The sequence below is a fragment of the Stylophora pistillata genome, chromosome 9, assembly GCF_964205215.1.
Source record: "Stylophora pistillata chromosome 9, jaStyPist1.2, whole genome shotgun sequence".
Classification (NCBI taxonomy): domain Eukaryota; kingdom Metazoa; phylum Cnidaria; class Anthozoa; order Scleractinia; family Pocilloporidae; genus Stylophora; species Stylophora pistillata.
The window spans coordinates 30,563,967-30,588,666 of NC_142527.1; the positions used below are offsets into that span (position 1 = coordinate 30,563,967).

The window sequence follows — 24,700 nt, forward strand, 5'->3', positions numbered from 1 at the left end:
TACTTCTCTACAGTTAATGCCATTAACGCGTGAAACATTTCCAATTTCAGAGAATCCTGTAGTTTTACGTCCCGCCAATGTAACTCATTTGGTTAAACTAGGAGAGCCATGGAACAGCACATGCCAAGTCACTGGTAACCCTGTGCCAAAAATTGAATGGAAAAGAATGGATGGAAATGGAAGTGTGGCGGTGAATCAAAAATGGGACAACAACAAGGAGGTGGTTTTATTTTTGGAGTCTGTCAGTGAACAGGATATCGGAACGTACTTCTGTATAGCAGTTAATTCAAAAGGAATTGCAGTTGCATTCATGGAACTGGGTAGGTTGACGTGGTTAGCCGAGATCCATGTTGGTTATTATTAATTGGAAATCACAGAAAACTTACATGAGCTTAGCCTTAAAACAAGTTTAGGCATGAGTAGTGATTTATGAAAATGTTTAAATCGTTTTAACTGTATACCATAAAATTACATTATAAATGGTCACTACCTAGTCGTCAACTCTGTGTTAGTCGCCAGCGCGCCCAAATAGTTGCACCCTAGAGTATTGTTACGGTCCCATAGAATGACAATTTTCCATTGACAAACATGTGTATACGCCGCAGCTTTATTTCCTTTCCTCTTGGCAGAAGCAAAAGTTCCCCTATCGCAACCTACTCTAGAAGGATCAAGAGAAAAGTTGACCATCGCCCTCATTGTTGTTGGAGTCCTTGTGTTTGTCCTTGTAACTGTCATCATAATCTGCTGTGGATTTTTTCGCCACCAGCGTCGGCAGATTAAAGAATATCGAAGTCAGTTTTTCCCGGTGATTTTCGAACACTCTATGGTACGGTACTGTTTGTTTATTCAATTGTTTGTTTGTTATTTTTTTATATTTATATTCCTAGATCGTGAAATTCTTGAAAATACACGTTGCACAGGGTCGCGAACACCTGAAATGTTTTGTTTTTTTTTTTTTAGACAGGTGTGCTATTTTAATGTTCGTCGTAGGAATTGGTAAATTCTTACTGGTTAGTCTCGAGAAACAGGTGCAACGGATTGAGATCATAGGGCGAACTGCCCTTGGTTAGAGGATGAGGGTAGGGGCAAAGTATAAACACAAACTGACACACTAGGAGCCATGAAATATTCTATGGAAAGACGCACGTCCTAAGCGTGGAAAATATACAATTGGGTTTACCGGAACCGAGCACAAGGGAATGATCGGCTGTTGCAGTGCGAGAAAGTGTGAAACTGGCGCAGATAAATTGATGGCGACCACAGGGATAACTTGCTATTATTGCGTAAATTCCTTGGGAAGTATTCAATCCTTGTTCACACGTTTATGATGTGTTTTCAGGTTGATCCCGCTCGTACTCTTCAGGATCAGTGTGAAAATCTTTCATACGATCCAAGTTGGGAGTTCCCTGAGGAAAGGCTCACTCTCGGGGAGGTGCTTGGATCAGGGGCCTTCGGGGAGGTCATCAAAGCAGAGGCCTTTGGAATTGCGGACTTTCATCCTCGATGCGAAAGTGCCGAGAAAGTAAAACGCCGGTCCAAAATGCTGCGCCGCATTAGTAGCAGTAGATTGTATCAGGATTCTAGCGGAACTCCCTACGTGAAGACAACTGTGGCTGTTAAGACACTGAAGAGTAAATGTTATTCGCTCTAATTCAAATAAGATAATTTGGTAATATCAACTAAGTTGAAATTAGCCCTTTGTCAGAGCGCTGACGAAGGGCTAACGCTCGAAACGCCAGCTTTTTAACTCCTTAGGGTGGCCAATTTACAAATTCAACTTAGTTGATATTACCAAATGACCTTGTTACCCCCACCGACGCAGCGCCACAGTTTGTTTAGAAACTTACCCCCCCTTTACGCGATATAAATGGACTGGAATCACTTAACTACTTACCAAATGACCTTGTTACCCCCACCGACGCAGCGCCACAGTTTGTTTAGAAACTTACCCCCCCTTTACGCGATATAAATGGACTGGAATCACTTAACTACTTACCAAATGACCTTGTTACCCCCACCGACGCAGCGCCACAGTTTGTTTAGAAACTTACCCCCCCTTTACGCGATATAAATGAACTGGAATCACTTAACTACTTACCAAATGACCTTGTTACCCCCACCGACGCAGCGCCACAGTTTGTTTAGAAACTTACCCCCCCTTTACGCGATATAAATGAACTGGAATCACTTAACTACTTACCAAATGACCTTGTTACCCCCACCGACGCAGCGCCACAGTTTGTTTAGAAACTTACCCCCCCTTTACGCGATATAAATAAGCTTCTTGTATAGCTTTGTCACGTGACATTGTCGATCACCGCATATTGGTCGTGGAACGGTAGATACTGAGATGGATAAAAGTGATAAAGATATCTGTCCAACTTCAAAGCAGGTGACATCTAAGTGTGAGATCTTAGGACGGTTGGAAAATGGAAACAGATTTGTATGTTGAGGGGTTCATTTTGTTATCTATCAGCTTAAATCCCTTTTAGAGCAAAATGCCGACCAATAAATATTCTCCAAGACACCTTTAAAAATATTAGATAGGGACGTTTGGGGCCAATTTTGACTTGGTGCCTCTGTCTGTATTTCAGAGAACGCCAAACCAGAGGACTTCGATGACCTTGCCTCTGAGCTGAAGATTCTTATTCATGTCGGAGAACACAAGAATATTGTTAACTTACTGGGAGCTTGTACAAAGGGTGATCGTTTGTTCATTATCATGGAATATGCACCGAACGGAAACTTGTTAATGTTCCTGCGGAAGAAGCGAGAAATTTACGAGCCAACCTGGATAACTACAACGAATAACCCTGAAAATGAACTTACCATCAGGAATTTGGTAGTTTTTGCCTATCAGATAGCACGTGGAATGGAATTTTTAGCTTCAAAACAGGTATGGATTCATTTGTGGTTTTGAGTCGATTTTTTTCTTTGATTTTAGCGTCAAGTGCGTTTGGTTTGCGCTACGCATTGTTTATCAAAACGTTAACTGTCCGCCTTCCCAGTGGAAAAGTTATGTTAGGACCAAGTCAAGTGGAATGGAGAACGACTTGGAGGAAGGGGAAAAATTCGATAGGACTGGCAATGAGTCTAATATTCTTTTGAAAAGTGAATGCTTAGTTGGCTGACGCGCTTGTTGAAGACTCTCAGTACAGGGTACTGTAAGCCATTAGCGGACAAGTGAAGAGAAAAATAAACGAGAAATTAAAAAACAAATAAGGCAAGAGATTACCTCTGAGGAAGTGGAGTATTAAAGGAGACAGAGACGAAAGAATTCCATTTGTCATCTGGAATTGTCGTCTTCTTTTCCTCTGTTGTTTGGTTAGTAAAAATTGTGGTGTACTAAGTTTCTCGAAGAACCAAGAAGTTGTGGAAGTTTACCTTTCCTTACAGAAAGTGACCTGCTGACATTTTTTTGGTTTTATTGTGGGTGTATTTCCAGTGCATTCACAGAGACTTAGCAGCAAGGAATGTGCTTGTTGGAGAAGATTACGTTATGAAAGTCGCTGACTTTGGTTTAGCTCGAAACATTTCCAAAAGCGATATGTACGTGAAGCAGACTCAAGGAGTCCTTCCCATCAAGTGGATGGCGATGGAATCATTGTTCGACAGAGTTTACACTGAAAAAAGTGATGTGTAAGTACTCGTAGATTTCCGTTTATCTTGAGACTGTTCTGATTGTTCAGCTGAGATGTTGCAAAAATAAAAAAAAACTATTAACAATTATTGGAATGGGAAGTAAGTTTAGCAAAGTGGTAAGGTAGTTCATCTTCCACCAATTTGTTTCGGTAAGTCTTCGTATTAGCAAGTTGAGTGCTCTCTGCAAGGATTCGTCTCTTGTTTTTTTACGGTGTTCTGCAGCTGCCGCCCATAAAAGGCGTCGCTCGACCTGTAAACTGCATTTCTCTTTAACGGAGACATTCTTTCCTCAGTCGTTTTTAAAATATTATAAAAGCTCATTTTCGTTCCGGTGAAAATGTAACACCTCTTCGTACACAATCACACAAGCTCTAATTTTTTGATCCTCGCAGATGGTCGTTTGGTATTTGCCTATGGGAGATCTTCACGCTAGGAGGCACACCTTACCCCACTCGCTCTGCGGAAGAAGTTATGGACATGCTAAGTGACGGTGAGCGGATGGAGCAACCGCCTAACTGTCCTCAGGATATGTACTTTATCATGAGGGATTGTTGGAAACAAGATCCTGATCAACGACCTCCATTCTCTCAGCTCAGTGAACGAATTGGAAGGATATTAGAGTTACACACTTCAAAGGTGAAGCCGTTAGTTCACAGAGACTTGTCGGAGAGTTTTTGATAAGTTGGGTACAACAAACGAATACTCAATTAATCACCTTGATTTCCAACATACAAAACATTAACCTACCATGAGCAACATGAACCACTGGGCTTGTTACTAAGGCTTTTACTAAGTTTTTGTCAAACGCGTCCTGTCAAAATGACCTGTAGATTACGGGAGTATCCTTTAATTAGGGTACCCTTGAGAGTATTCCTTTTAATAATTTTCTTTTCCTCCACAGCAAATAAACTCTGCCTATGTCGGTATCACAGGAGACAACCGACCTGACAGTGATTATTACGGCATACCTTATAATACAGGATCCAAGCAAACAAGTTTTGCTGGCTTAAACAGGTTAGCTTCCAATCCGATTAGTATTTTATATTTTTTTTATATCTGTACTCCAAGTAGTTAGTTGTTATGAGATATGCGTTAATAACCAAGCGTGAGGTCAAGATGGCTGGATATTGGCCGAGTTCTTTTTTCGCATTTTTATTTTTATTTTATTTTTGTGGACCGAGACTTCGTCTCGGTCCACAAAAATGCGAAAAAAGAACGAGGCTATTAATGCAGGCAATCCCGAGCGGGCAAGAGGGGCCCATCTTGCCCGCTCGGGTAACCAGTAAGAACACTGGATTCGCCTTATCTTGCCCACGGGCGCTGCGAGCGATGTAATAATAATAATGCATAGGCGAAAAATGAGTCAAGCAAACACTTTTGATTTTAACATTGATTTGCCGTTTTTCTTGAATTAAAAAAAGTTAACCTGCGAAGGTTTACGCCCTTTTTTCGACCAGGGAACACAAAGCCAATCAGTTCTAATCCAAATGTGATATCTTATTTTAGACAAAGTAGTGATGATGTGGAGTCCAGTCCCTCTCCTTTATTGTCTCGGGACATGGATACCGAGCAGGAACTACCAGACGAAAGACATGAAATGATAGATCCAGGAACCAATGGGAGCCTGTCAGGGAACGAGAGCGGAATAAGTTTGGACGATGAAGCTCCTGTAGTAGCAGAGTTAAGGCCTCTTCGTGATTCTGCCATACCTTCCTCAAAAGTAACCACTAAATCACAACGAAAGTCAAAATCTGAAGAAACTGTAATTTAATAAGAAACAAAGCTGTTCTAAATCCATAGGTGCTTCCCCAGCCCCATAACTACAACAATCTTATCAATGGTTCACCCCATTTTAGATGTAAATATGTTTCTGTAGATGAGCTAAGCGAATGTGATGCGTTTTTATCGAGGTAACACCTTTCAACTGATACGTTTGTCTCACCTCATCGCCTTGTAGTGTTTTCTCGCTTACGTATTGTTACTTTACAGCGTAGTTACTGTTGAGGTGTCAGGGTATGTAACTGAGAAAGTAACTTGCGCCACTCAACAATAAGGAATGCTTTTGGGAATATTTACAAAATACATGATATAAGGAGTAAAACCTGCAAATGAAATTTTTCTATCGCTTTATCGTACCTTCTAATGGCTCAGCTATTCAATGGATTGGATCTCTTGTTCAGTTTTTAGACCACGAAGGAATTGTAAGTATGTGGTTTGGACGAGCTGTGATAAACATTGCCTTAACCGTGTTCTAAAGTTGCAGAAGAGGGCTGCTAGAGTTATTCTAGACGCCGATTGTCAAGCCTCCACCGTCAAACTGTTCAATAAACTAAACTGGATACCATTTTTCGAACATGCTAAACTAACTAAATGCTGTAAAATTATTATATACAAGCGTGTACAGGGGCATGTACCTACCTATCTTAAAGGTTTAATGAAGCTTACTAGTGACACTCATTCACGGCAGACTAGGTATGCCAACTTCAATATTGCTCGCCCTGTTATCAAACGTAAAACTGAAGGAGGAAGAACATTTACTGTGACTGCCTGTCAAGCCTGGAACAGCTTACCGCTATCCATGCGGAAAATAGCGTCGCTAAATTCATTTATTTATTTAGCTTCGCCAACCGGCAGGGACACCGCAACAGCTTGCGCCAATTACTGCGGGCCCAATAAACCCACCCATCCCACCCCAGGGAGGACATCCATCACACAGTAATCTCGTGTGTGGGAAATTAACGTCTCCTACCCCAACCCTGCAGGAGACGGGACCTCGATTTATTCGTCCCTATCCGAGAAGACAAGAATATCTAACCATTTCTTGATGTTATAGAAAGGCAGCAAATTCTTAACTATTTTAAGACCCTGAGTGTTGGTCCGGCCAGGGCTCGAACCCTCGACCTCCCGCACAACAGTCCAGGGCTCTATCCATTGAGCTAACCGGGATGCAGTTCCAATTCTTTTAGGAACTCTCTTTGGAAAAAATTCTTTGAACAGCAACTTTTACATAATTTTATTCTGTGATTTAGCTATACTTTTGCATTAGTAATTGATTTTACCTCGTCTCCTATTCGTTATATTATCTCATAGTTATGCCATTGTTTTTAACATCCGTATTGTACATAATTTTAGAGGGCCACGGGTTTGTTAGTATTTTTATACTTAGTGCTACCCTCTTTAAATAAAGTCATCACTTACTCGCTATATGCTGGTAATTATATTAGTATGACTTTTCTTAACGTTGAGCGCAAGTTGACTAGCAGCACGTTTATGAAGAAAAAAATATTGAAATAGATGTAGTTTTTCATAATTTACGCATCTGATATCCCGGATGCATTGCGTTTGAGAATATTAACCCGAATGCATTTTTGAAAGAATAAAACACGCATGTCAAACAATGGTAAATTATTATGTTCTTGTCTTACGCTCGCCAGAACATCTAGCTAGCATTTAAAAGGAAAAACTCGTTTCGTCTTTGTTCTTGAAAGAAATAGCGTTCGATCTCCAGACCTTCCTTTGCTCCGTTCGCCGAGTGCGTTCCTGAAACTCTGAAAAGAAAACCTGTCCGTTTCTCTTTCTTACGATTATATTTAGCAACGACGCGCATTAGGGCCGCGCAATGGCCGAGTACCCCCCGCAAAGCCTGGACTGAGTTCATTTTCCCCTGAAAGTGATGCGGAGATGGGAAAATTTGATCGGGAGTCAAAACATTCTTTGTAAAGATTTGGATTAAAAGCCCTTTTATTACCAAATATTTAATTTAGTTATTTGCGCCTAAATTTAACTATACAATGGAAATGGTTCTAGTTACATTTTGATACACATGTTTTGAAAGTACATCGTTTCTATGTGCTATCTTTTTATTTTTAGAATCTGCTCTAAAATTTCAATCGCCCAAATCTAAAATTCTAGATAATCGATCTCTAATTGTAATGTTGGTCAGAGTGCAACAAGGTTACAAAGCATTATTAAAAAGTCGAGTTCGAATAAATAAATTGACATGCTACGAACGGAACGTAGCATTGCAGTATTTATGAATGAAACTGAGTAAACTAAACAACATTTCGCTGAGCACACGCCACTATTATGAAATATAAATTATGAACGTACAGTAACGATACACAGAGAAATGAAAGTAATTCCACACTTCCTTTCGAGAGATATCGTTCCTCCTCTTTGCATCTGATAATAGTCACATGACACTGAACTATAAAACCGTTCAATATAAAAAAATTCACTAAGAGAATAATTAGAAAGCAGAACATTAATTAGAATACAATTCCAAGAATAAACCTACATTATTTCTTCAAAAATACAACATCCATTCGGTAGAGATATACAGAGTGTAATTGTACAGAAATTCCTTGGGTAAGAATAACGGAAGGGTCGTGAATTTGACAATACTCATCTCATACATAGGAGCTAAAGGAGAAAGTTAGAGCTTGACAAACGAGTGATATTTCAATCGATTTTCGCTCCAAAGGAGAGCAAATGACACCCCATTTATGCGCAAAACAGTATGACTGTTGGCATTCAATCGAATCGTTAGGAGTTGTGTAACATCATCTGTCACGCTGGGCGACAGGCTTTACTTAGTAGGCGAGCTGGGTCGAGCTTAATTTGCCTTTCAATGTAGCGTGTGCCTTCGGCAATGGCTTTTTAAATAGTTTTTACACGCAAAGGCCGACTGATAGCGATTTACGCGGTTATTTCGTACAGCTACAACTCACTGATTCTTCTGAATGTCGACGCCTTCAAAATTTGAAGCAGTGGAAACGATATTCTCAAAGTGCTGTTTCGATCTTTCGTCTTTTTCCTTTCGGCAAAACGTCGGCTTCTGGGATCTTTCCAACAGGGGGAATGAAGGGGGAATCCACTCGTATGTCGTCAATGTAATCACCTGAATCTTCCACACCATCCACGTCAATACCACTCTCTCCTGCTGCACTGTTCGTTCTCCCACCACCCATTAGTCGCGACTCATCTTCGTCGCTCAAAGCTTCTTCATACGAGGGGGGGATGGGAGGGAGGGGTGCATTTTTTATTTCGTCGTCACTCATCACATCCTGGCTTGGTGGCAAAGCAGGTAACGGGGAATCGTAACTAGAGAAAAACAGAAAGATTTCATGATTAAAAATGCTAATGTATTCTTTCCCAGAGACGGAGAGCCCAGTTCTCCCACGGAAAGTGTCTCTACGTGGTGAGTAGAGGGTTAGGAGAATTTGGCGACTGATTTGACTGACGTGAAAAAAAAGGCAGAGCGACAGAAAGCAAAGGCCATCCAACTAATACTGTCAATAAATATATAGTCTCGTTGATTGCTGTTAACTTACCCCATTCCAGCCCCTTCCTTGTCCGTATTCGGCGGAAGTTCGCTTGTCGGAGAGCAAATTGGCGACTCAACATATCGCTTGGAGTTTCGCAGACCTGAATCACACGGCTGTAGATAATAGCCCTGGCTCTCAACACCTTCATCATCGTCCAACTCAAGCGCAAGGTAAGGGTTGTCCTAACGGAGAGAGGAGAGAAAAATCATGACTTCATGAGACCAAGAAAAATTGAATGCTTCGGGTGTGGCACAGGATTCGTGAAGACTTGAGCACCTTGCTTAACTTTTTTCAAAGTCGCTATTTGGCGATCCAGTAAAAAAATTTATGTCATAAGATAAAAAGTTGCCATATAATCCTATACCGTTGTCATGTGCCTTTCCAGGATTTTTCCAAGTCGTTCGTTTAAGAAAGTGAATGGTGGCCTTTGTTCCGGGTCGTGAAGCCAGCAGTCCCTCATGACGGTGTACACTTCCAATGGACACTTTGCTGGGTTGTCCATCCGCCTCCCTTCACTCAGGTAGTCCAGGAGCTGTTCCGTTGGGAGGCCGGGGTAGGGGGTACCCCCAAGGGTAAATGTTTCCCACAACAAAATACCAAAAGACCACCTGGACCATAGAAAAATGAGATCAATTTAAGCTTTAGAAACAACCTTGATATGAAACAGTAGCGGACGATCCCAATGGAATTACTCTTCCCTCTCCGGAGTTCTTGGTAGGGGTGTGCAGTCCAGGGCCGGGTTGTTCAAAGGTGGTTTAAGATAACCCAGGGTTAGTGTAAAATTTAATTGCAGATCTGAAAACTTTAAAATTAAATTCACTTTAATTCCATTCGTTAACAATTTGGTGATTGAATGCTCTAAGAAGAATTGGGAAAATTATCTTAAAACGGCTTTTGAACAGAAAAATATAGAAACCTGGATTAAAATTTAACCCTGGGTTAGCACTAATCGGTCTTCGAACAACTGGGCACAGTTGTAGAAATTCGAACTTTATTTCACCTCAACCCTCCTTCACCAGTATCACAAATCTACACTGTTTTGAATTGATGCGATTATTGCAGCAACGGAACGTCAACAATATAATGACACGCATAATGGCGTAAAGCCTTAATATCATCAGAACTTACACGTCCGTTTTCTCAGTGTAAACTCTGTCGAACAGAGACTCCGGAGCCATCCACTTGACTGGCAGTAATCCTTGTGTTTTCTTCACATAAAGATCATCTTTGTAAATGTCTCTTGCAAGACCAAAGTCTGCGATCTTCATTACAAAGTCTTCACCAACCAAGATGTTTCTTGCAGCCAAGTCGCGATGCACACACTGGAGAGGGATGTGTTCCGTTTGTCAGTATGGTATTTTAAAATTATTGAAATTAGACTTCGCTCATTTAGGCATCCCTGTGGTGCTCTAATTTCAAATCAGATAAGTTTCTCAGCCTGGGAATAGCGCTGAAAGGAGAAGTTCCTGGTTGTCAAGCAAGTTCCAAAACAATTTAGTCCGTGTAATTCAAGGAATGAATAATGTCTGCGCTACAAAACTACGGCAAAACAATTTCACCTGGCGGTTTACAACTAAATTAAAGAAAAAAAGGCACTTACCTTCCTCGATGCCAAGAACGCCATTCCCCTACTGATCTGATAACTGATCATTACAAGATCGACAAGTGTAAACTCTTTATTGGGATCATTTGTGGTCTTCGTCCAGTCTGGCTCATAAATGTCCCTTTTACTTCGAAGGAAAGACAGTAAACTACCGTGGGGAGCGAATTCCATGATCACCATGAGTCGCTTTCCACGCGTACAAGCACCAAGAAGATTCACAATGTTCTTGTGTTGTCCGAGATGGATAAGGATCTTAAGTTCTGAGGCTAAATCTTTGTATTCTGATTCACTGGCACCCTCTGTAGGAAAATTGTTTCACACCGATTAAAATGCAAAACGGACTAACAATGAGGATGACAATGGAAATAACAGTTGCGACAAAAATATAAAAAAAAAAAATTCCAAAATTTCAAGAAAACGATCTCTAACGAACTCTGTAATGCGAGCAATTCCTCTTTAACTACGAGGTTCGTCGCGTGAATAAAAAGAAATCAGTGAAAGGCATAAGTATATTAAGCTTAACACTTTACAGCCCGACATTAATATCCAAATTCTCCACACTGTTCTCGTTAAGTTTCCTATGGTGCTGACAATGAGAATTCAATGACAATCAGGAGCTTGTGGAATTGGTGATCATGTCCTATATTCTCATGACCTTTAATCTTTATTCAAGGATGATACTGCGAGGAGAAATAAGAAACCAGTCACTGACCTTTTAAGGTTTTCACTGCTACAGGGATCCTTGTGTTTTTCCAGCCAGGGCCTTCTTCTCTCTTCAGATCTTTGGCCCGCGAGGACCTGCGTATTTTTGAGCGTCGCTTTAATGACTCAGCACTCTTGTCACGTGGTTCAAGGGCCAGGATGCCGATAGCTTCTGCCTTCATAACCTGACCAAAGGCCCCAGCACCGAGCACATCCCCGAGAATAAGCCTCTCCTCAGGGAATTCCCAGTCTGGGTCATACGGCAGATCACCGCACTGCTCCAGGAGACTACGGTCAGGGTCGATCTGAACACAAAAGAAGTCTGCATTGGCAATGAAGATATTTACACGAAGTGTTATCTGAAGGAAACTCCAAGTCTTAGTCAGTCAGTAGATCACTAGTCTCACTAGTCTCCACTGACCTACTAATCCATAATATTTACATTAAAAAAGAATTCAAAACCATTTAGCAGTGGGATGTAAGTCCGAAAATACATGTACCCACTGGGGTAGATTAGATCATTTGGTAACTGCTATTTCTCTCCTTTCCTTACTCTTCCCTCCAGTTAACAAACTAACACTTCCCTTTCTAGTTATAGTTAAATTATCACTTTAAAAAAGATGATACTGTAACTTAATCAACAAGCATCACAACACAAAAGCAGTGCATTATGAGAACCATACATCGCTATGTTTATGATGTTCTGTAGAAAACAGCTGATGAGCACAAGCACCCCTCACAGCTTAGAAGTATTATCTTGATAGAACAATAACATTTCCAATGATTACACAAGAAATCCACTGCAACTAGAAAGGAGAATTAATTATCAAATCTTTGAAGTTTCAGATTACCTGGTAGTCTGAGCTTCTTAGGAAGTAAATCTCCTTGTACTCGTCAATCTGTTTCTTTTGTCTGCGATACACCACACAACAAATCACTAGTACAAGTAGAACAAACGCACCCACGCCAAGGGCAATTCCAACCAGGGCACCAGTGCTCAATGGAGACCCTCCAGCTCTTGTAACAGGGGTGGGTTCTTAACAAGGCCAAAATCAAAAACAACAATAAATCAATACACACACTTTTACACTGTAAAATGGAAGAGCCATATTCACCTGCAGAGGCTCTAGAGACCACGCAGGGAACAGCAAAGAACAAATAAACATTTACACATTAAACTGTAGCACTTAAACAAGATTTAAGTATCACTTGCATAACTTGGTTGAACATGTAATTTTCTACCATTCCCCCATTGCCTGTTGTAATTAAGAGGCAAAAGAATTCCTTCTGTTAGAGAATGTTTCTCCTCTGCAGCAGTTCCAAATACAAGACAACCTTTAAGATGGAGCCAGTTGTTCTAATGTCAGTTGTAATGGATACTCAATCATCCAAACTCCAAGCAGCTCACATTCATTGAAGAATAGAGAGGACAGCTCAACCCTTGATTTCGCAACACCCGCACCTATATTCCTTATACTTTTCTCTATATATTTCTACAACACTGCTAAGGAGAACTTGAAAGAGCAATAATTCCCTTCATTCTTGTGACCGCAATGTTGGTTTCAGTAGTGATACTGTACACAGAAATTAAGCCAGTCACTCTTATGGGTTGTGGGATTGTTTCAGTAGTGATACTGTCCACAGAAATTACGCCAGTCACTCTTATGGGTTGTGGGGGTGTTTCAGTAGTGATACTGTACACAGAAATTACGCCAGTCACTCTTGTGGGTTATGGGAGTGTTTCAGTAGTGATATTGTACACAGAAATTACACCAGTCACTCTTACGGGTTAAGGGAGAGTTAGAGCTTTAACTGTTATTTGAAAATAAAACTGTATCATCTATCATGATTGCACTAGCGGTAACCAACTAACCTTTCATTAATTTTATAAAAACTTTATCATGTTTCAATGCACTGTTTTTCAAGCGATTGCGAGCAATGCAGATATAACTTCCAAAATCATCATCCTTCTCCAAAGTCTTGAGAAGCTGCACGGAGCCCATCCCAGAAGCAATCACCTTGCCAGTACTGTTCTGTACCCAAGAAACATTGGGCTGTGGGTTTCCTTCAGCTTTGCAAGTCACATTTACTTTCTTGCCAACTTGCAGTCCCTCAATTGTGGACCCATTTTCAGGCTCTTTGATTCTAGCTGCCACTATTTGGGAAAAAGCAGCAGTCAGTTAGGGAACAGGAAATGTTATATTTGTGCTACCATCTGAACCATTTAAAAGTACTGTAAGTACCTAAAAAGCCAGAGCAATAGACTACCTGGTACCTAAACAACTGAGAATATAATCTCCCTCAGGAGATTTCCACAAAAGAAAACACCAAACATCAGTCTTTGCTTCCAAGACTAAAATGATGAGTTATTCTGCAGCAACACTTAATTTGAAAGGAAAAAATGAATCTCACATATTTTTCATACTACACCGATAACCTCCCAATCAAAAACTTAATTTTCCAAAAACCTTGTTTGGTTGCACATGTACATACTTACTCTTTACATCCCAAGATAAATATGCATATTCTCCATACTGTTCCCTATACATTTCCTATGGTGCTGTCTAAGAGAATTTGTTACTTAATCAAGAGCCTTTTTAGTTGGTGATTACTTCCTCTACACTCTTGTGACCTTAATATTCAATTCAAGGCTGGTGCAGAAAGGAGAATTGAGATGGTAGTCACTCTCGGGGGTCAGACAGTTCAGCCAGTGATGATGCACAGCATCCAAAGACTTCCATATCACATTGCAATGTAATACCACTTACTCAGCACATTGATGAATGCACTTTGTTCCTTATCTTGGAATCTGGGGCTGCTAGCAAGACATGTGTATTTTCCTACATGTTGCAGGCTGGGGCTACAAATGACAAGGTCAGAGGGATTGCTCTCTACCAAAAAGAAGTACCCAGGCGTCCGTTTCTGACAAGCATCTACATTTCCACCCAGTCCTTCTTCTTTCTCATTGATGCGCACTTTTTCTCCATTTCTGTCAATGTACCAAGTGAGGATTGGCTTTGGGTAGCCTGTGGCATTACAGTACAATTGTACTTGCCGGTCGTCATCTTGAATCACAGTTTTATTTGGTAACTTGCTGATGTCTGTTGCAACTAATTCTGCAGAAGAAAAACGTTACTGTTGATTGAGGGATTTTATTTCCGATATGCTGTGCCACAAAAAGCAATATACATGTAGTGACACACTTCTGATTTGTACATCATTACTGATACCTAGATACCATGAGTGCACCCTGGGACCTAAGGGATAAGGGTTCATTTAGCTACATAACAAATTGTTCCTCCAATTTTAACCTCACAAGACAAAACAGGCTTCAAGTTAAACCCTCCTCAGCATTAGGGATCCTACATAGGTTGTCAGTTCTCAATGAATTTTTTCCTTCCTCCAACTAACACTTCTACAGGCAGAAATACAAGAAACAAATGAGAGAAAAAAGTTTTGCATCGAGGACTGTCATCATACCAAAAATTTTATCATGGCACAAGAATACAACTGTGCCTCCTAAACTATATGCCAATGCTAGCATATAAATATGTAGGGAGGAATTAGATCCTACCCCTTGGGGGTTAAACTGGAGTCTGCTCAATAAATGCTGAACTTTACTTACTTTTGATAGTGATGTTCAGTTCATCAAATTCAAGACCATTAAGACCACAACGATAGCTTCCTGTGTCATTAAGCGTCAATCTCTTTATTGTCAATATCTTCCTGCTTTCATACCTATTGTTAGGTGACTGTATTATTGTGATGTTGACACGCGAATCATTTTTTTCAAAGGAAAGTTGATGACCATCTTTAAAGAGGGTGCTGGTGCAAAAGATGCCACATCGCTTGATGCAAGCAAGACGCAAAGTGCCTTGTTCATCAAACTGTGTTTTACTGTCTGGCTCAAACTGAACAAGTTTCTTTGATTTTGCTGTTGATTAAAATATTGGAAGTACTCATCACTTTTACATCTCTCATACAAGGAAATAGAAAGTAAATTAAAATTGGGATAACATAATTAAACCACAAAACATCTTTTATTCAACACTACAATTTTGCAAGGTAAAAAAAGTGGGAATTGCTTAGCGTCACAACAAATTATCCAAATTGACAAGAGCACAATTAGTAAAGGGAACAAACTTTTAGATCATCACAATAAATTAAGGGTGCAAACTTCTTATTCATAATTGATTACACTTCAAATTTGGTTTTGTCTCACTCTACACAAATTATGTTCATTGGAAGTGTTTCATGATAGTTACCAAGCTCAATTTCAAAACAGTTAGTAAAAACTTCTTACCAATCCGAAAAAGTTCTACAATGTGAGTGTCATTTCCAACACCATTGTCTGCTTGGCAGCGGTAAAAAGCAGCAGACTGACTTTTCTCAACTAGAACTTGACTTGAGTTTGTTTGTTGTGGTGTAAGGAGAAGGTTTGATGGAACACTAATCCACTTGCTTTCATCAGGTAAACAGTTTTCAACATCATCACATTTGACAGTTTGGTATTTCCATGTGATATTAGGAATTGGGTTAGATTTTATCACGTCACAAATCACTTTTGTTTCTTCCCCTTCTTTAGCTACTGCTTCATCTCTTGCTTTATTTAAAGTGGGTGGTGCTGCAATGGAGAAAGGTAATGGTAAAGTTTTTCAATCAAGCCAAACGTCCCCTTGCACAACCTTATCTGAATAAACATTTGAGTATTGCTGATCAATCTCTTTGTATGGGATGCAATTTGTAATTTGCTGACACACTTTCCAATGCCATTTGAGCCTCCCCTCTAACAATTTGTCAAGTCTCCCAATAGTTTCTAAGTACCTCTAACTAAAACTGGACAGAGAAAGGCTCTGAGATGCACTAAATAAGTCCAGCAGGATAACACTGCTACAGCACAGCAAAAAAAAAAAATCATAAATATCAACCAGTTATAAATGTTATTTACTGGGTGGGAGGACTGACTAGGAAAAAACTGATTTAGAACTTGAGTACATAGTTTAAACAAAGCAAGCTATAATAAATTTGTTACTGAGTGTTTTATGACCATGCAAGTTAACTTAGATGGTCATTGTCACTAAACATGATAATATTTGCCATTGTTTTCTTCTCTAAATTTCTCCTTAGTTGTGTTTATTACACCTTCAGATATCCTCTGAACCTCAAGGAACTATTGTCAGCCAGCTTTTCTTCCTCTAAACTTATATTTGTGGCCACATATTTTCAGTATTTTAGGTTTAAAAAGGCATATTAATTATTCAAAAAATGTTGAGCTCGCAGCCCTGAAATTGGCTGTTCAAAGAGGAGGTTCAACAACAAACATGACTGAAACTGTGAATAAAGTACTGCACATACCAAGTATATTAAGGCCTATAATTAACTCTGCAGGTTGACCAATGCCATTTGTTGCAATACATTTGAACTCCCCTTCATCTCTTGGATATGTTGCACTGTGTATCTTAAGAACGTGTTGGGTGAAAACAGTGTGCAAAGCAGAGGTAGGGTTATCTTCATAAACCTCATACACAGTTTTGCACTTGTCCTTGTCTGATGTGGAACAGGTGGTGGTGTTCTGTAACTCCTTGCCATGCCGGTACCAGGTTACATTGGCTTTTGGAGATGCTTTAGCTATACATCTAAGAGTTTTTTCCATCCCTTCTTTAACTGTTTTCTCCCCAGTGTAGGGATATATCGATGGTCGTGTAGGTGCTGCAAATGAATCAGAAGATAGAAAACTGTACATATGACAGCATGGCAAATTATCAAGGTACTGTTCACAGGTTGGTCAGTTTTCTGGTCTTATGGCCCACAGCATCAGAGTAAAACTGTTTATTCAAGACGAGTTTCCTAGCACAAAAAAAAAACAAAAAACAAACAAAAAAAAAAAACAAAAAAAAACCAAAAAAAACAAGGAGTTATGGGAGTTCTCCTTGTAAGGGCTGTTCACTTTTTATACTCCTGAGTGGAGCAACCCATTGTGACAGGACAGTATCTTGCTCCAAACCCTGACACAATAAATCTGCCAGCTCAGTGCTGACATCTCCACCACAAATCCAGCAAGCCACACCTGGCCCCCCAGACACTATGTCTTCCACACAAAAAAAAAGTTGACCAATAATACACACAATTCTGATAACAGGTCTGGTTAGTAGAATCAGGTTTTGTGTACTCAACTTATTACAACCGCTTCACAACTTAAGATTTGGTAGCTTAAGAAGAATGCCAAATCTGCATTTTAAAAATAGTTCACAACCTACCATCCACGCGAATATTTACAAGCTTGTAATCCTCTTTGTTGTAAGCTGTCAGTACACATTTATATACACCACTATCTTGAGGTTGAGCATTTGTGATGGTTAGAGTTGCTTTCACTATATTTTTATTCTTATCTACATCATTTGTAACTTTGCTAACTGGCACAGTTTGGTCACTAGAGTTACTTTGCTTTTTCCAAGTCAGTTTGCTTACTGACCAACCAACAGTTTGACATGTGATCTTTCCAGTTTGCCCCTGCTGTATAAGGATTGGTCTTGGTGGGTCAAGTATAATATCTGGCAATTTTCCTGTAAGGTAACAACACTTTTAAATGGCATGCTCACAAATATAATCAAACCTGTACACTTTAGAGACCTTCCAAGCTTAATATGTTGTTTCTTCTATTCTATTCTATTCAGTGATACTTCTGGTGGTTCGCACTACATGGAACAGGAACTTTGTAGATTTCTTGCAATCTCACTGGAAAGTAAACCCCGTCATCTAAAAATCTAACAGCAATTCTCTAAACTGTTGGCCAAACATTTCTTATAACATTACCTCTGAAGATTTGGTATTAAATCAAACAATATCCCTCAGATATTTTAACTCCTCAAGATTGACGTTTTTATCATGATTCCTGGCCATGAAAAGTTAAAATGAATGAAACACAGAAGAACACTGTATTTAAGTTTCAGGTATACACTGCAAGGTTTACATTTGCTCAATAATACATAATGTAAGCTACATTGTATATGTATTTGTGATCCACCTACCTTTGGAGAGAAAGAGCAATCCATGAGAACTTGGCCATTCAATGGTTTGTTGTCCATCTGTTGCTTTACACTTATATTGTCCAGAATCCTTTACACCAAGGTTTAACAATGTGAAAACTTGTTTGTTTAGGTGAAGTTTGTCAGGAGACAAAGTCCTTTCAGTGTATGTTACAAAGTTTCTTGAGTGGAAAAGCTGAACTGTTGCATTTGCATTATTAGTTAAACAGTTGAAGTCAATATTCATACCCAAGAGTCCATTTAACACTTGGGGTGGAGAATTGAGAAATTTTAAGGCATCAACACCTGCAGTAAAGAAACATTCATTAGGACACGTAGATGAAGCTTAACCTCAAATCACTCTAAAAGATAAGCATCTAATTCCCCCCCCCCCCCCCTTACAGTATTACCCCTGAATCAAATAAAAGAGTCAAGAGAAAAAAAAATTCTCCCAAACTCAAGAGGCTCTTTATTGTTGAACAAATTCTTCTTGAAAGTACCTAGGGAAATGTAACAAGAACAGTATGGAGAATATGCACACTGATGTTAGGGTTTAAAATGAATAAACCCATCCTAGACTGTAACATCCTAATCTGTAACATATGGAACACCTTACCTGATAACATGAGAGCTGAAAAGGAACTACTGTCTTTGGTCAAAAACTAAATTCTTTCTTTTACTTAAGACTTGGCCATTTCCTCGCAGAAGCCAATCCCAAAATACTATCATACAATTTAATTAAAAAAAAATTCCTATGTACATGGATTTTACAACACATCTAAACTTCATAGGATGAATAACTGTCTCATTACAAACAGTGGGGAATCACAAGCCAACAACAGAGTATGCTAATCTAATTATAAAGTTAAGACAAATGAAATTGCACAGACAAAGGATATCAAACTGTGGGATATACATACGCTTTAATGACTTTACTATAAGGAGCAATTATAAAGAAATGCACTCATGAAACTAAGGAAATAAAATGACAACTGAAAGAGTGGTGTTTGAGGAGGAGAAGTGCTAAAAACTTAAATCTAATAAAATTTCCTCTCAGTTTGAGTTGTTTCAACGGACGTAAACTTGTATTAGGCTTATGTTTAATCCGGGGCAAAAGGTTGAACTCCACACCACAAGAAAAATTAACAAAACGGTAATAATTTCCACCGTCACGTAAACTTTAAGTTGACCGAAAATGTTCCCTTTTCGTTTCAAGTTGATCTGCCAGTTAAGTGAGATTTCATTCGCCTTTAATTGGAGGTAAACTTTTCGTGTATTAAATGGTCACTTGATGAATTTCACTGTGCACATGGCAAAGGTGGACCAAGTTCTACGATTACTCGTCTGTGATGCTATTACAATTGAAGGCTGCCAGATATGTAAGCACCTGTGTCATACATCCCGCTTCCTTAAATTTACCCGAGTGAATTGAAAAAAGTGAGAAAAAGTTTTCTACAAAATTCTAGTCTGAAGCAATTCTTCCTAATTAAAGGCACTGCCCTAAGGGAGTCCGTGATTACAACTAAGAACGTAAAATCGTCAGAATAAGCTTAACTGATATCGCAATTTTCTCAACGACACCGCAATATTATGATCAACGTTATAATTGTTAGCATTTATATACACACCTGGACGAGATGAACAGAGGAAAGTCCAGATGAAAATGACGCAAAAAGCTGAAAACTTGTAATCCCTCCAGACGATGTTCCGCGACGCCGCCATTTTTCACAGCTTGACGGACGCCAAAAATTTTTTCTTCTTTCTTAGAAACGATAAAAACCAAAAGAATTATCCAGAAGTTACTTTCAGAATATTTCTTCTTTCCAGTCGCGCTTTCCAACCAATCTTCTCAACGATGCTAACCTTCCTCTAGCGGAGTTAAGCGCTTTGAATCACTGCACAGGAAATTTACACGAAACATGTTTAGGTGTGTTGGTTGTAGCCAATCACAAGCTCGTTTAGATGAACGTTTGTTGATTACGTCACGCTGAAATACCCGGTTTCCGCTGGAATATTCGAATAATAATTCAGCGATTTCCCAAGAGTTATATTTGGATTGCATCTTATTATAAAACATGACCTAATATTAAAAAATTTTCTCATTTCATTTTCCACAACAACTCCCCCCCAAAAATGAGGTCATATTCTTCTTTATTTAGCGAAAGTGACAATTCTCAGACATCTTACGCGGTCAATTTTTTCTATGATAACCAAGTTGCTCACAATTTAATTCGGAAGTGACATTAGACACTCGAAGGGTCATAAGAAACTGAAACGGTCTCAGTTGGTATCAATTTTTTTTTTTTTAACCGTGGAAAATAAGTCTCATTTTTCGTATTTAATTCCATGGAAAATTCACCAATATCATTTTGTTTGATTTCTTTAATGAAGTAAATATCAATATTTGTTTCTAAATATTATGTTCATGGAATTAACAGTCAAGTGCAGGTCAACAACCAGAACAAAACGGAAACAGTCGGTTGAGTATTTTTTTTTTCTTTTTTCTTTTTTTTTTTTTTTTTTTTTCCATAGCTTGATCATCCCAATAATGAAAGATCCTTGGCTTTCATTACATCGTCTAGGAATTGTAAGAGTAGGGTTTTTAGATATTAATGGCGCCCGTAACAACGTGGGAGACAGACAACAGTGTGGGCTGAGGCCTAAAGGCGTTGTCTTATACCGTCAAAGTAAATATTTATCATCTCTCAACTTCCTATTTTTTATTGAAATCCTTCCCTCTTTATTTCTTTTAATCTCTCCTTGTTTGCCACTCTGCATTATTTCCCCCGGTTATCTCATCTATGTTATTTAAGATACGTAACATTATTCCTGAGCAATCTTTCTGTTATGCGGGTTTATCAAGCTTTAATAGTATGGATGGGAGTGTTTTACCGGGAACTGAAACACTCCTTGAATCAGCACGACCATCACATCCGGGAACCGAGTGGCTTGCTTTTTCAGTGCGTGTCTATTGGGAAGTGGTCATATTAAGCAACGATGTCAGATTCTCGCCTTTTCAAACTTTGCTAAATGAACTTAATTTTATTTCCGTTTCGAACGTCATTTGTATTGGTAAGGAACGAAGTTTAACTGCATTTTCCAAACAACGAGAAAACCAAAAAGAAAAGCTCGAAATTTCCGACGAGATAAGTTTAGTTCCCAGTATCTGTATTATAAAGCTGTACCATGTATATATATATGCATACGAAGAAAAGAAATTTACACGTTAGCCCGAAGATATGAATTTTATTTTCGAGTAAGATATTGTTCTTGCCGCGAGAACATAATTCATATCTTCTCGCCACCGTGTAATATCCTCTATAAATTGACTTACAGGATGAAAAATCTGCACTGACGCTATCGAGATATACATGTAACAGGTCAAAATGGATAAGTAGCCAAAAATTATTGATCGCAGCTGGGTTAATTTTAACTAACTGTCTGAGTTGGTTTTTCCCATTATATGAAAGGTATTTTTCGGAAGATACTGTTTTCAATATAAAGTCCTCCTAATTTGAAACGTGCCGTTATAGTTGAAAATCTCTGCCATGAACACATGTCATCGGAGGCTTTACAGGAAGGAAGAGAGCACTTAAAAAATTGTTCCAAAGGTCACGGAATAACCGAGGCATGTAATATGATACGACATGCAGTCAAGAATTATGGATTACACATCTGAAGTTGTAGAGTTGAGGGATAATTAACAATTATTCCACGAGCGCGCGTTGGATATGAGATGATAGATAGCCAACGAGGCGCGTAGCGCCGAGTTGGCTATAATCATCTCATATCCAACAAGCGCGAGTGGAATAATTGTTTTATTGAAAACGCCCTCAAAAAATCATTATTTTGTGAGAAGAAACCGGATTTTTTAGCTCCCTTTTGATTTTAAACTGACGCGTACGCTTACCATATTTGTAGATTATGGTATATTGGCTCATATACCATAATGGCTAAGCCAATAAAAAGTCTTGAATTGCATTATCCAATGATCCAGTTTTTAATAAAATGAATTAGTCTTTCGTGTGCCATGGCACGGCATAAGGTGGCAGGTTCTTGGGGGCAGGGCTTAAGCAATTGTCAAAATTTGTTGCTAAGTAACGGACTTCAGCGAACCTAACTTGATTAAATCACGTTTGCCTTAATATCAAAGACGTTCTATCTTTGTTGAAGGTGCAATAAACAATATTCAAGAGACGTTCAGTGCTAACTTACTGCATTAGAAGAGAAGATCCTTATGGGAGCACAGGAAACCTAAGCTCTCTTTAAGAACCACGCAAGAAACACAATTTGCATATCGATTTATAAGGATTTGTATGGGATTTTCTACAAGATATCCATAGAGATAGTTAAAAGTAAAAATATTAAGTAAAATTGGCTTACCTTATTCTATACGTGTGTTGTTTGCTCCTAGTGTCGTTATTTTACCGATTTAACTTGATTTATAAAAATCGAGTTTCCAGATGGGATTTGAACCCATGACCCTCCGTGATCTAGTCGGATGCTCTAACCACTGAGCTACAGGAGACTCTATGATGAGCAAGGGTCAATTAGTGGGTTGCGGTTTCAGAGCTTGGGCCGCCTGTGATGGGAGCGCTAAAGAAAGAACAAACCATTTACCTTCTACCTTAGAAATAACAGCGGCTTCCAATGAATAAACATGAAAAAAGTCGGAAATAATAAGCGGAATGGTTGACCAAGGGCGCAGTGCTACTGTTTTTTCTTGCGATGCGTCTATGTTGTCAAAAACTAGGAAAAGCATGCTTCATACGTACTAAATCTCACCGCACCAAAATTGATTAGGTTGGCTGAAAAATCCGGTAAGAGTAATGAACGCTGTAATGACTAAGTGGCGTGCTTTCAAGCTGTCAGAACCAGATCGCAGTTACCAGTACAGTCGTGGTAATTTTAAAACGTCTGGTAAATGGTAAATAACCAGGTTACACGTACTTGAGTAACCTTTGTGTTTTGAAACTCTCGAGTTTTCCTTGTCGCCTGGACCCCCGGTTAAAATCCGTTAGCGGATATGAACCCCCTGGTCCAAATTTGCTAACAGATTTGGACCCCCCCCCTCCGCGGATTTGAACCCCTCCCCCGCAACAAAATGGTTGAAAACTTCATCCTTAACGTTCTAGTAAAATTAGATGAAACTTTACGTTCCAGTCCATGTTAAAATATGTTTGTAATTCAAAACATGCGTACTGATATTATCTTATTCTCAGCATCCCGTCACAACTTAGGATTTTCGTTAATCTGCGAGAGAGCGCTAAGGGTTAGGTTTGATTAGGGTTAGGGTTAGGGTTAGGTTAGGGTTAGGGTTAGGGTTTAGGGTTAGGTTAGGGTTAGGGTTAGGGTTATACGATACAAACGATGCTTAAAAGGAATGTTTGGTTGGGGGTCCAAATCTGCGAAGGTGGGTCCATATCCGCTCGCGGAATTGGAACGGGGGTCCAAATCTGCGGGGTTCTAAATCGGCTGGGACACCGGTCAGAATCGGTAATGTCCAACGTTCGGCCGCCGTTTTCGTAGGTTTAGGTGTGAGGCTCGCTCATAGGATTTAGGCTCTATCATTGGCCGCTGTGCAGAAACTGAACCTCCTCCTCTCTTTCTCCTTCGCAGAATATTCAAAAACCGCGATTGAGATATTGAAAACCGAGCCTAAGTGGGGTTTCGATTCTTAATAATGCAAATAGTTTCTTTTAGTAGATACCACATAAGTTAATAGCGTTTTTCGCGCGCGCGAACGCATATAAGCCGTTTTAATTTGCATTTTGTAAATTAAGAACTAGTGATATTATGAAATGCTTTTAAGCGGTATTGCTTTGTATTAGAGAGAATTAACTTGCAAAATTATAATCGAATCTAGCAGCATGTGACGCGCTTGTTGAAGACTCTCAGTACAGGGTGCTGTAAGCCATTGGCGGACAAGTGAAGAGAAAAATAAACGAGAAATTAAAAAACAAATAAGGCAAGAGATTACTTCTGAGGAAGTGGAGTATTAAAGGAGACAGAGACGAAAGAATTCCATTTGTCATCTGGAATTGTCGTCTTCTTTTCCTCTGTTCTTTGGTTAGTAAAAATTGTAGTGTACTAAGTTTTTCGAAGAACCAAGAGGTTGTGGAAGTTTATCTTTCCTTACAGGAAGTGACCTGCTGACATTTTTTTGGTTTTATTGTTGGTGTATTTCCAGTGCATTCACAGAGACTTAGCAGCAAGGAATGTTCTTGTTGGAGAAGATTACGTTATGAAAGTCGCTGACTTTGGTTTAGCTCGAAACATTTCAAAAAGCGATATGTACGTGAATCAGACTCAAGGAGTCCTTCCCATCAAGTGGATGGCGATGGAATCACTGTTCGACAGAGTTTACACTGAAAAAAGTGATGTGTAAGTACTCGTAGATT

The 24,700-nt window shown here is 39.4% G+C and overlaps 2 protein-coding genes across 5 annotated transcripts in view; one reads left to right on the forward strand and one right to left on the reverse strand.

The window, feature by feature from the left end:
- LOC111344793 (fibroblast growth factor receptor 2) overlaps positions 1-24,700 on the forward strand; it is a 42,373-nt gene that overhangs the window by 14,341 nt on the left and 3,332 nt on the right. For 2 of the 3 annotated variants that reach the window (XM_088733895.1, XM_088733897.1), the window contains 8 exons: positions 51-320; positions 630-826; positions 1,340-1,631; positions 2,595-2,896; positions 3,446-3,639; positions 4,035-4,278; positions 4,544-4,656; positions 5,149-7,047. In XM_088733895.1, the coding sequence (XP_088590021.1) occupies positions 51-320; positions 630-826; positions 1,340-1,631; positions 2,595-2,896; positions 3,446-3,639; positions 4,035-4,278; positions 4,544-4,656; positions 5,149-5,413 (1,877 nt within the window). In that variant the 3' untranslated portion in view covers positions 5,414-7,047. Of the gene's footprint in view, positions 1-50; positions 321-629; positions 827-1,339; positions 1,632-2,594; positions 2,897-3,445; positions 3,640-4,034; positions 4,279-4,543; positions 4,657-5,148; positions 7,048-24,489; positions 24,684-24,700 lie in introns of those variants that run through there. The other variant, XM_088733896.1, reaches the window with a different exon arrangement.
- On the reverse strand, positions 7,366-20,228 carry LOC148724254 (fibroblast growth factor receptor 2-like). Of its 2 annotated transcripts, none has more exons than XM_088733893.1 (15): positions 19,928-20,228; positions 18,303-18,605; positions 17,532-17,837; positions 16,630-16,983; positions 15,578-15,898; positions 14,900-15,208; positions 14,043-14,390; positions 13,148-13,429; positions 12,126-12,310; positions 11,285-11,579; positions 10,570-10,871; positions 10,098-10,291; positions 9,334-9,577; positions 8,976-9,151; positions 7,366-8,745 (listed from the first exon to the last, which is right to left on the reverse strand). In XM_088733893.1, the coding sequence occupies exons 1-15, from the start codon at positions 20,019-20,021 to the stop codon at positions 8,427-8,429; spliced, it is 4,032 nt and encodes a 1,343-aa protein (XP_088590019.1). In that variant the 5' UTR covers positions 20,022-20,228; the 3' UTR covers positions 7,366-8,426. The 2 variants fall into 2 exon arrangements, with proteins under 2 accessions (XP_088590019.1, XP_088590020.1); XM_088733894.1 differs by having other exon boundaries at positions 17,715-17,837; positions 19,928-20,226.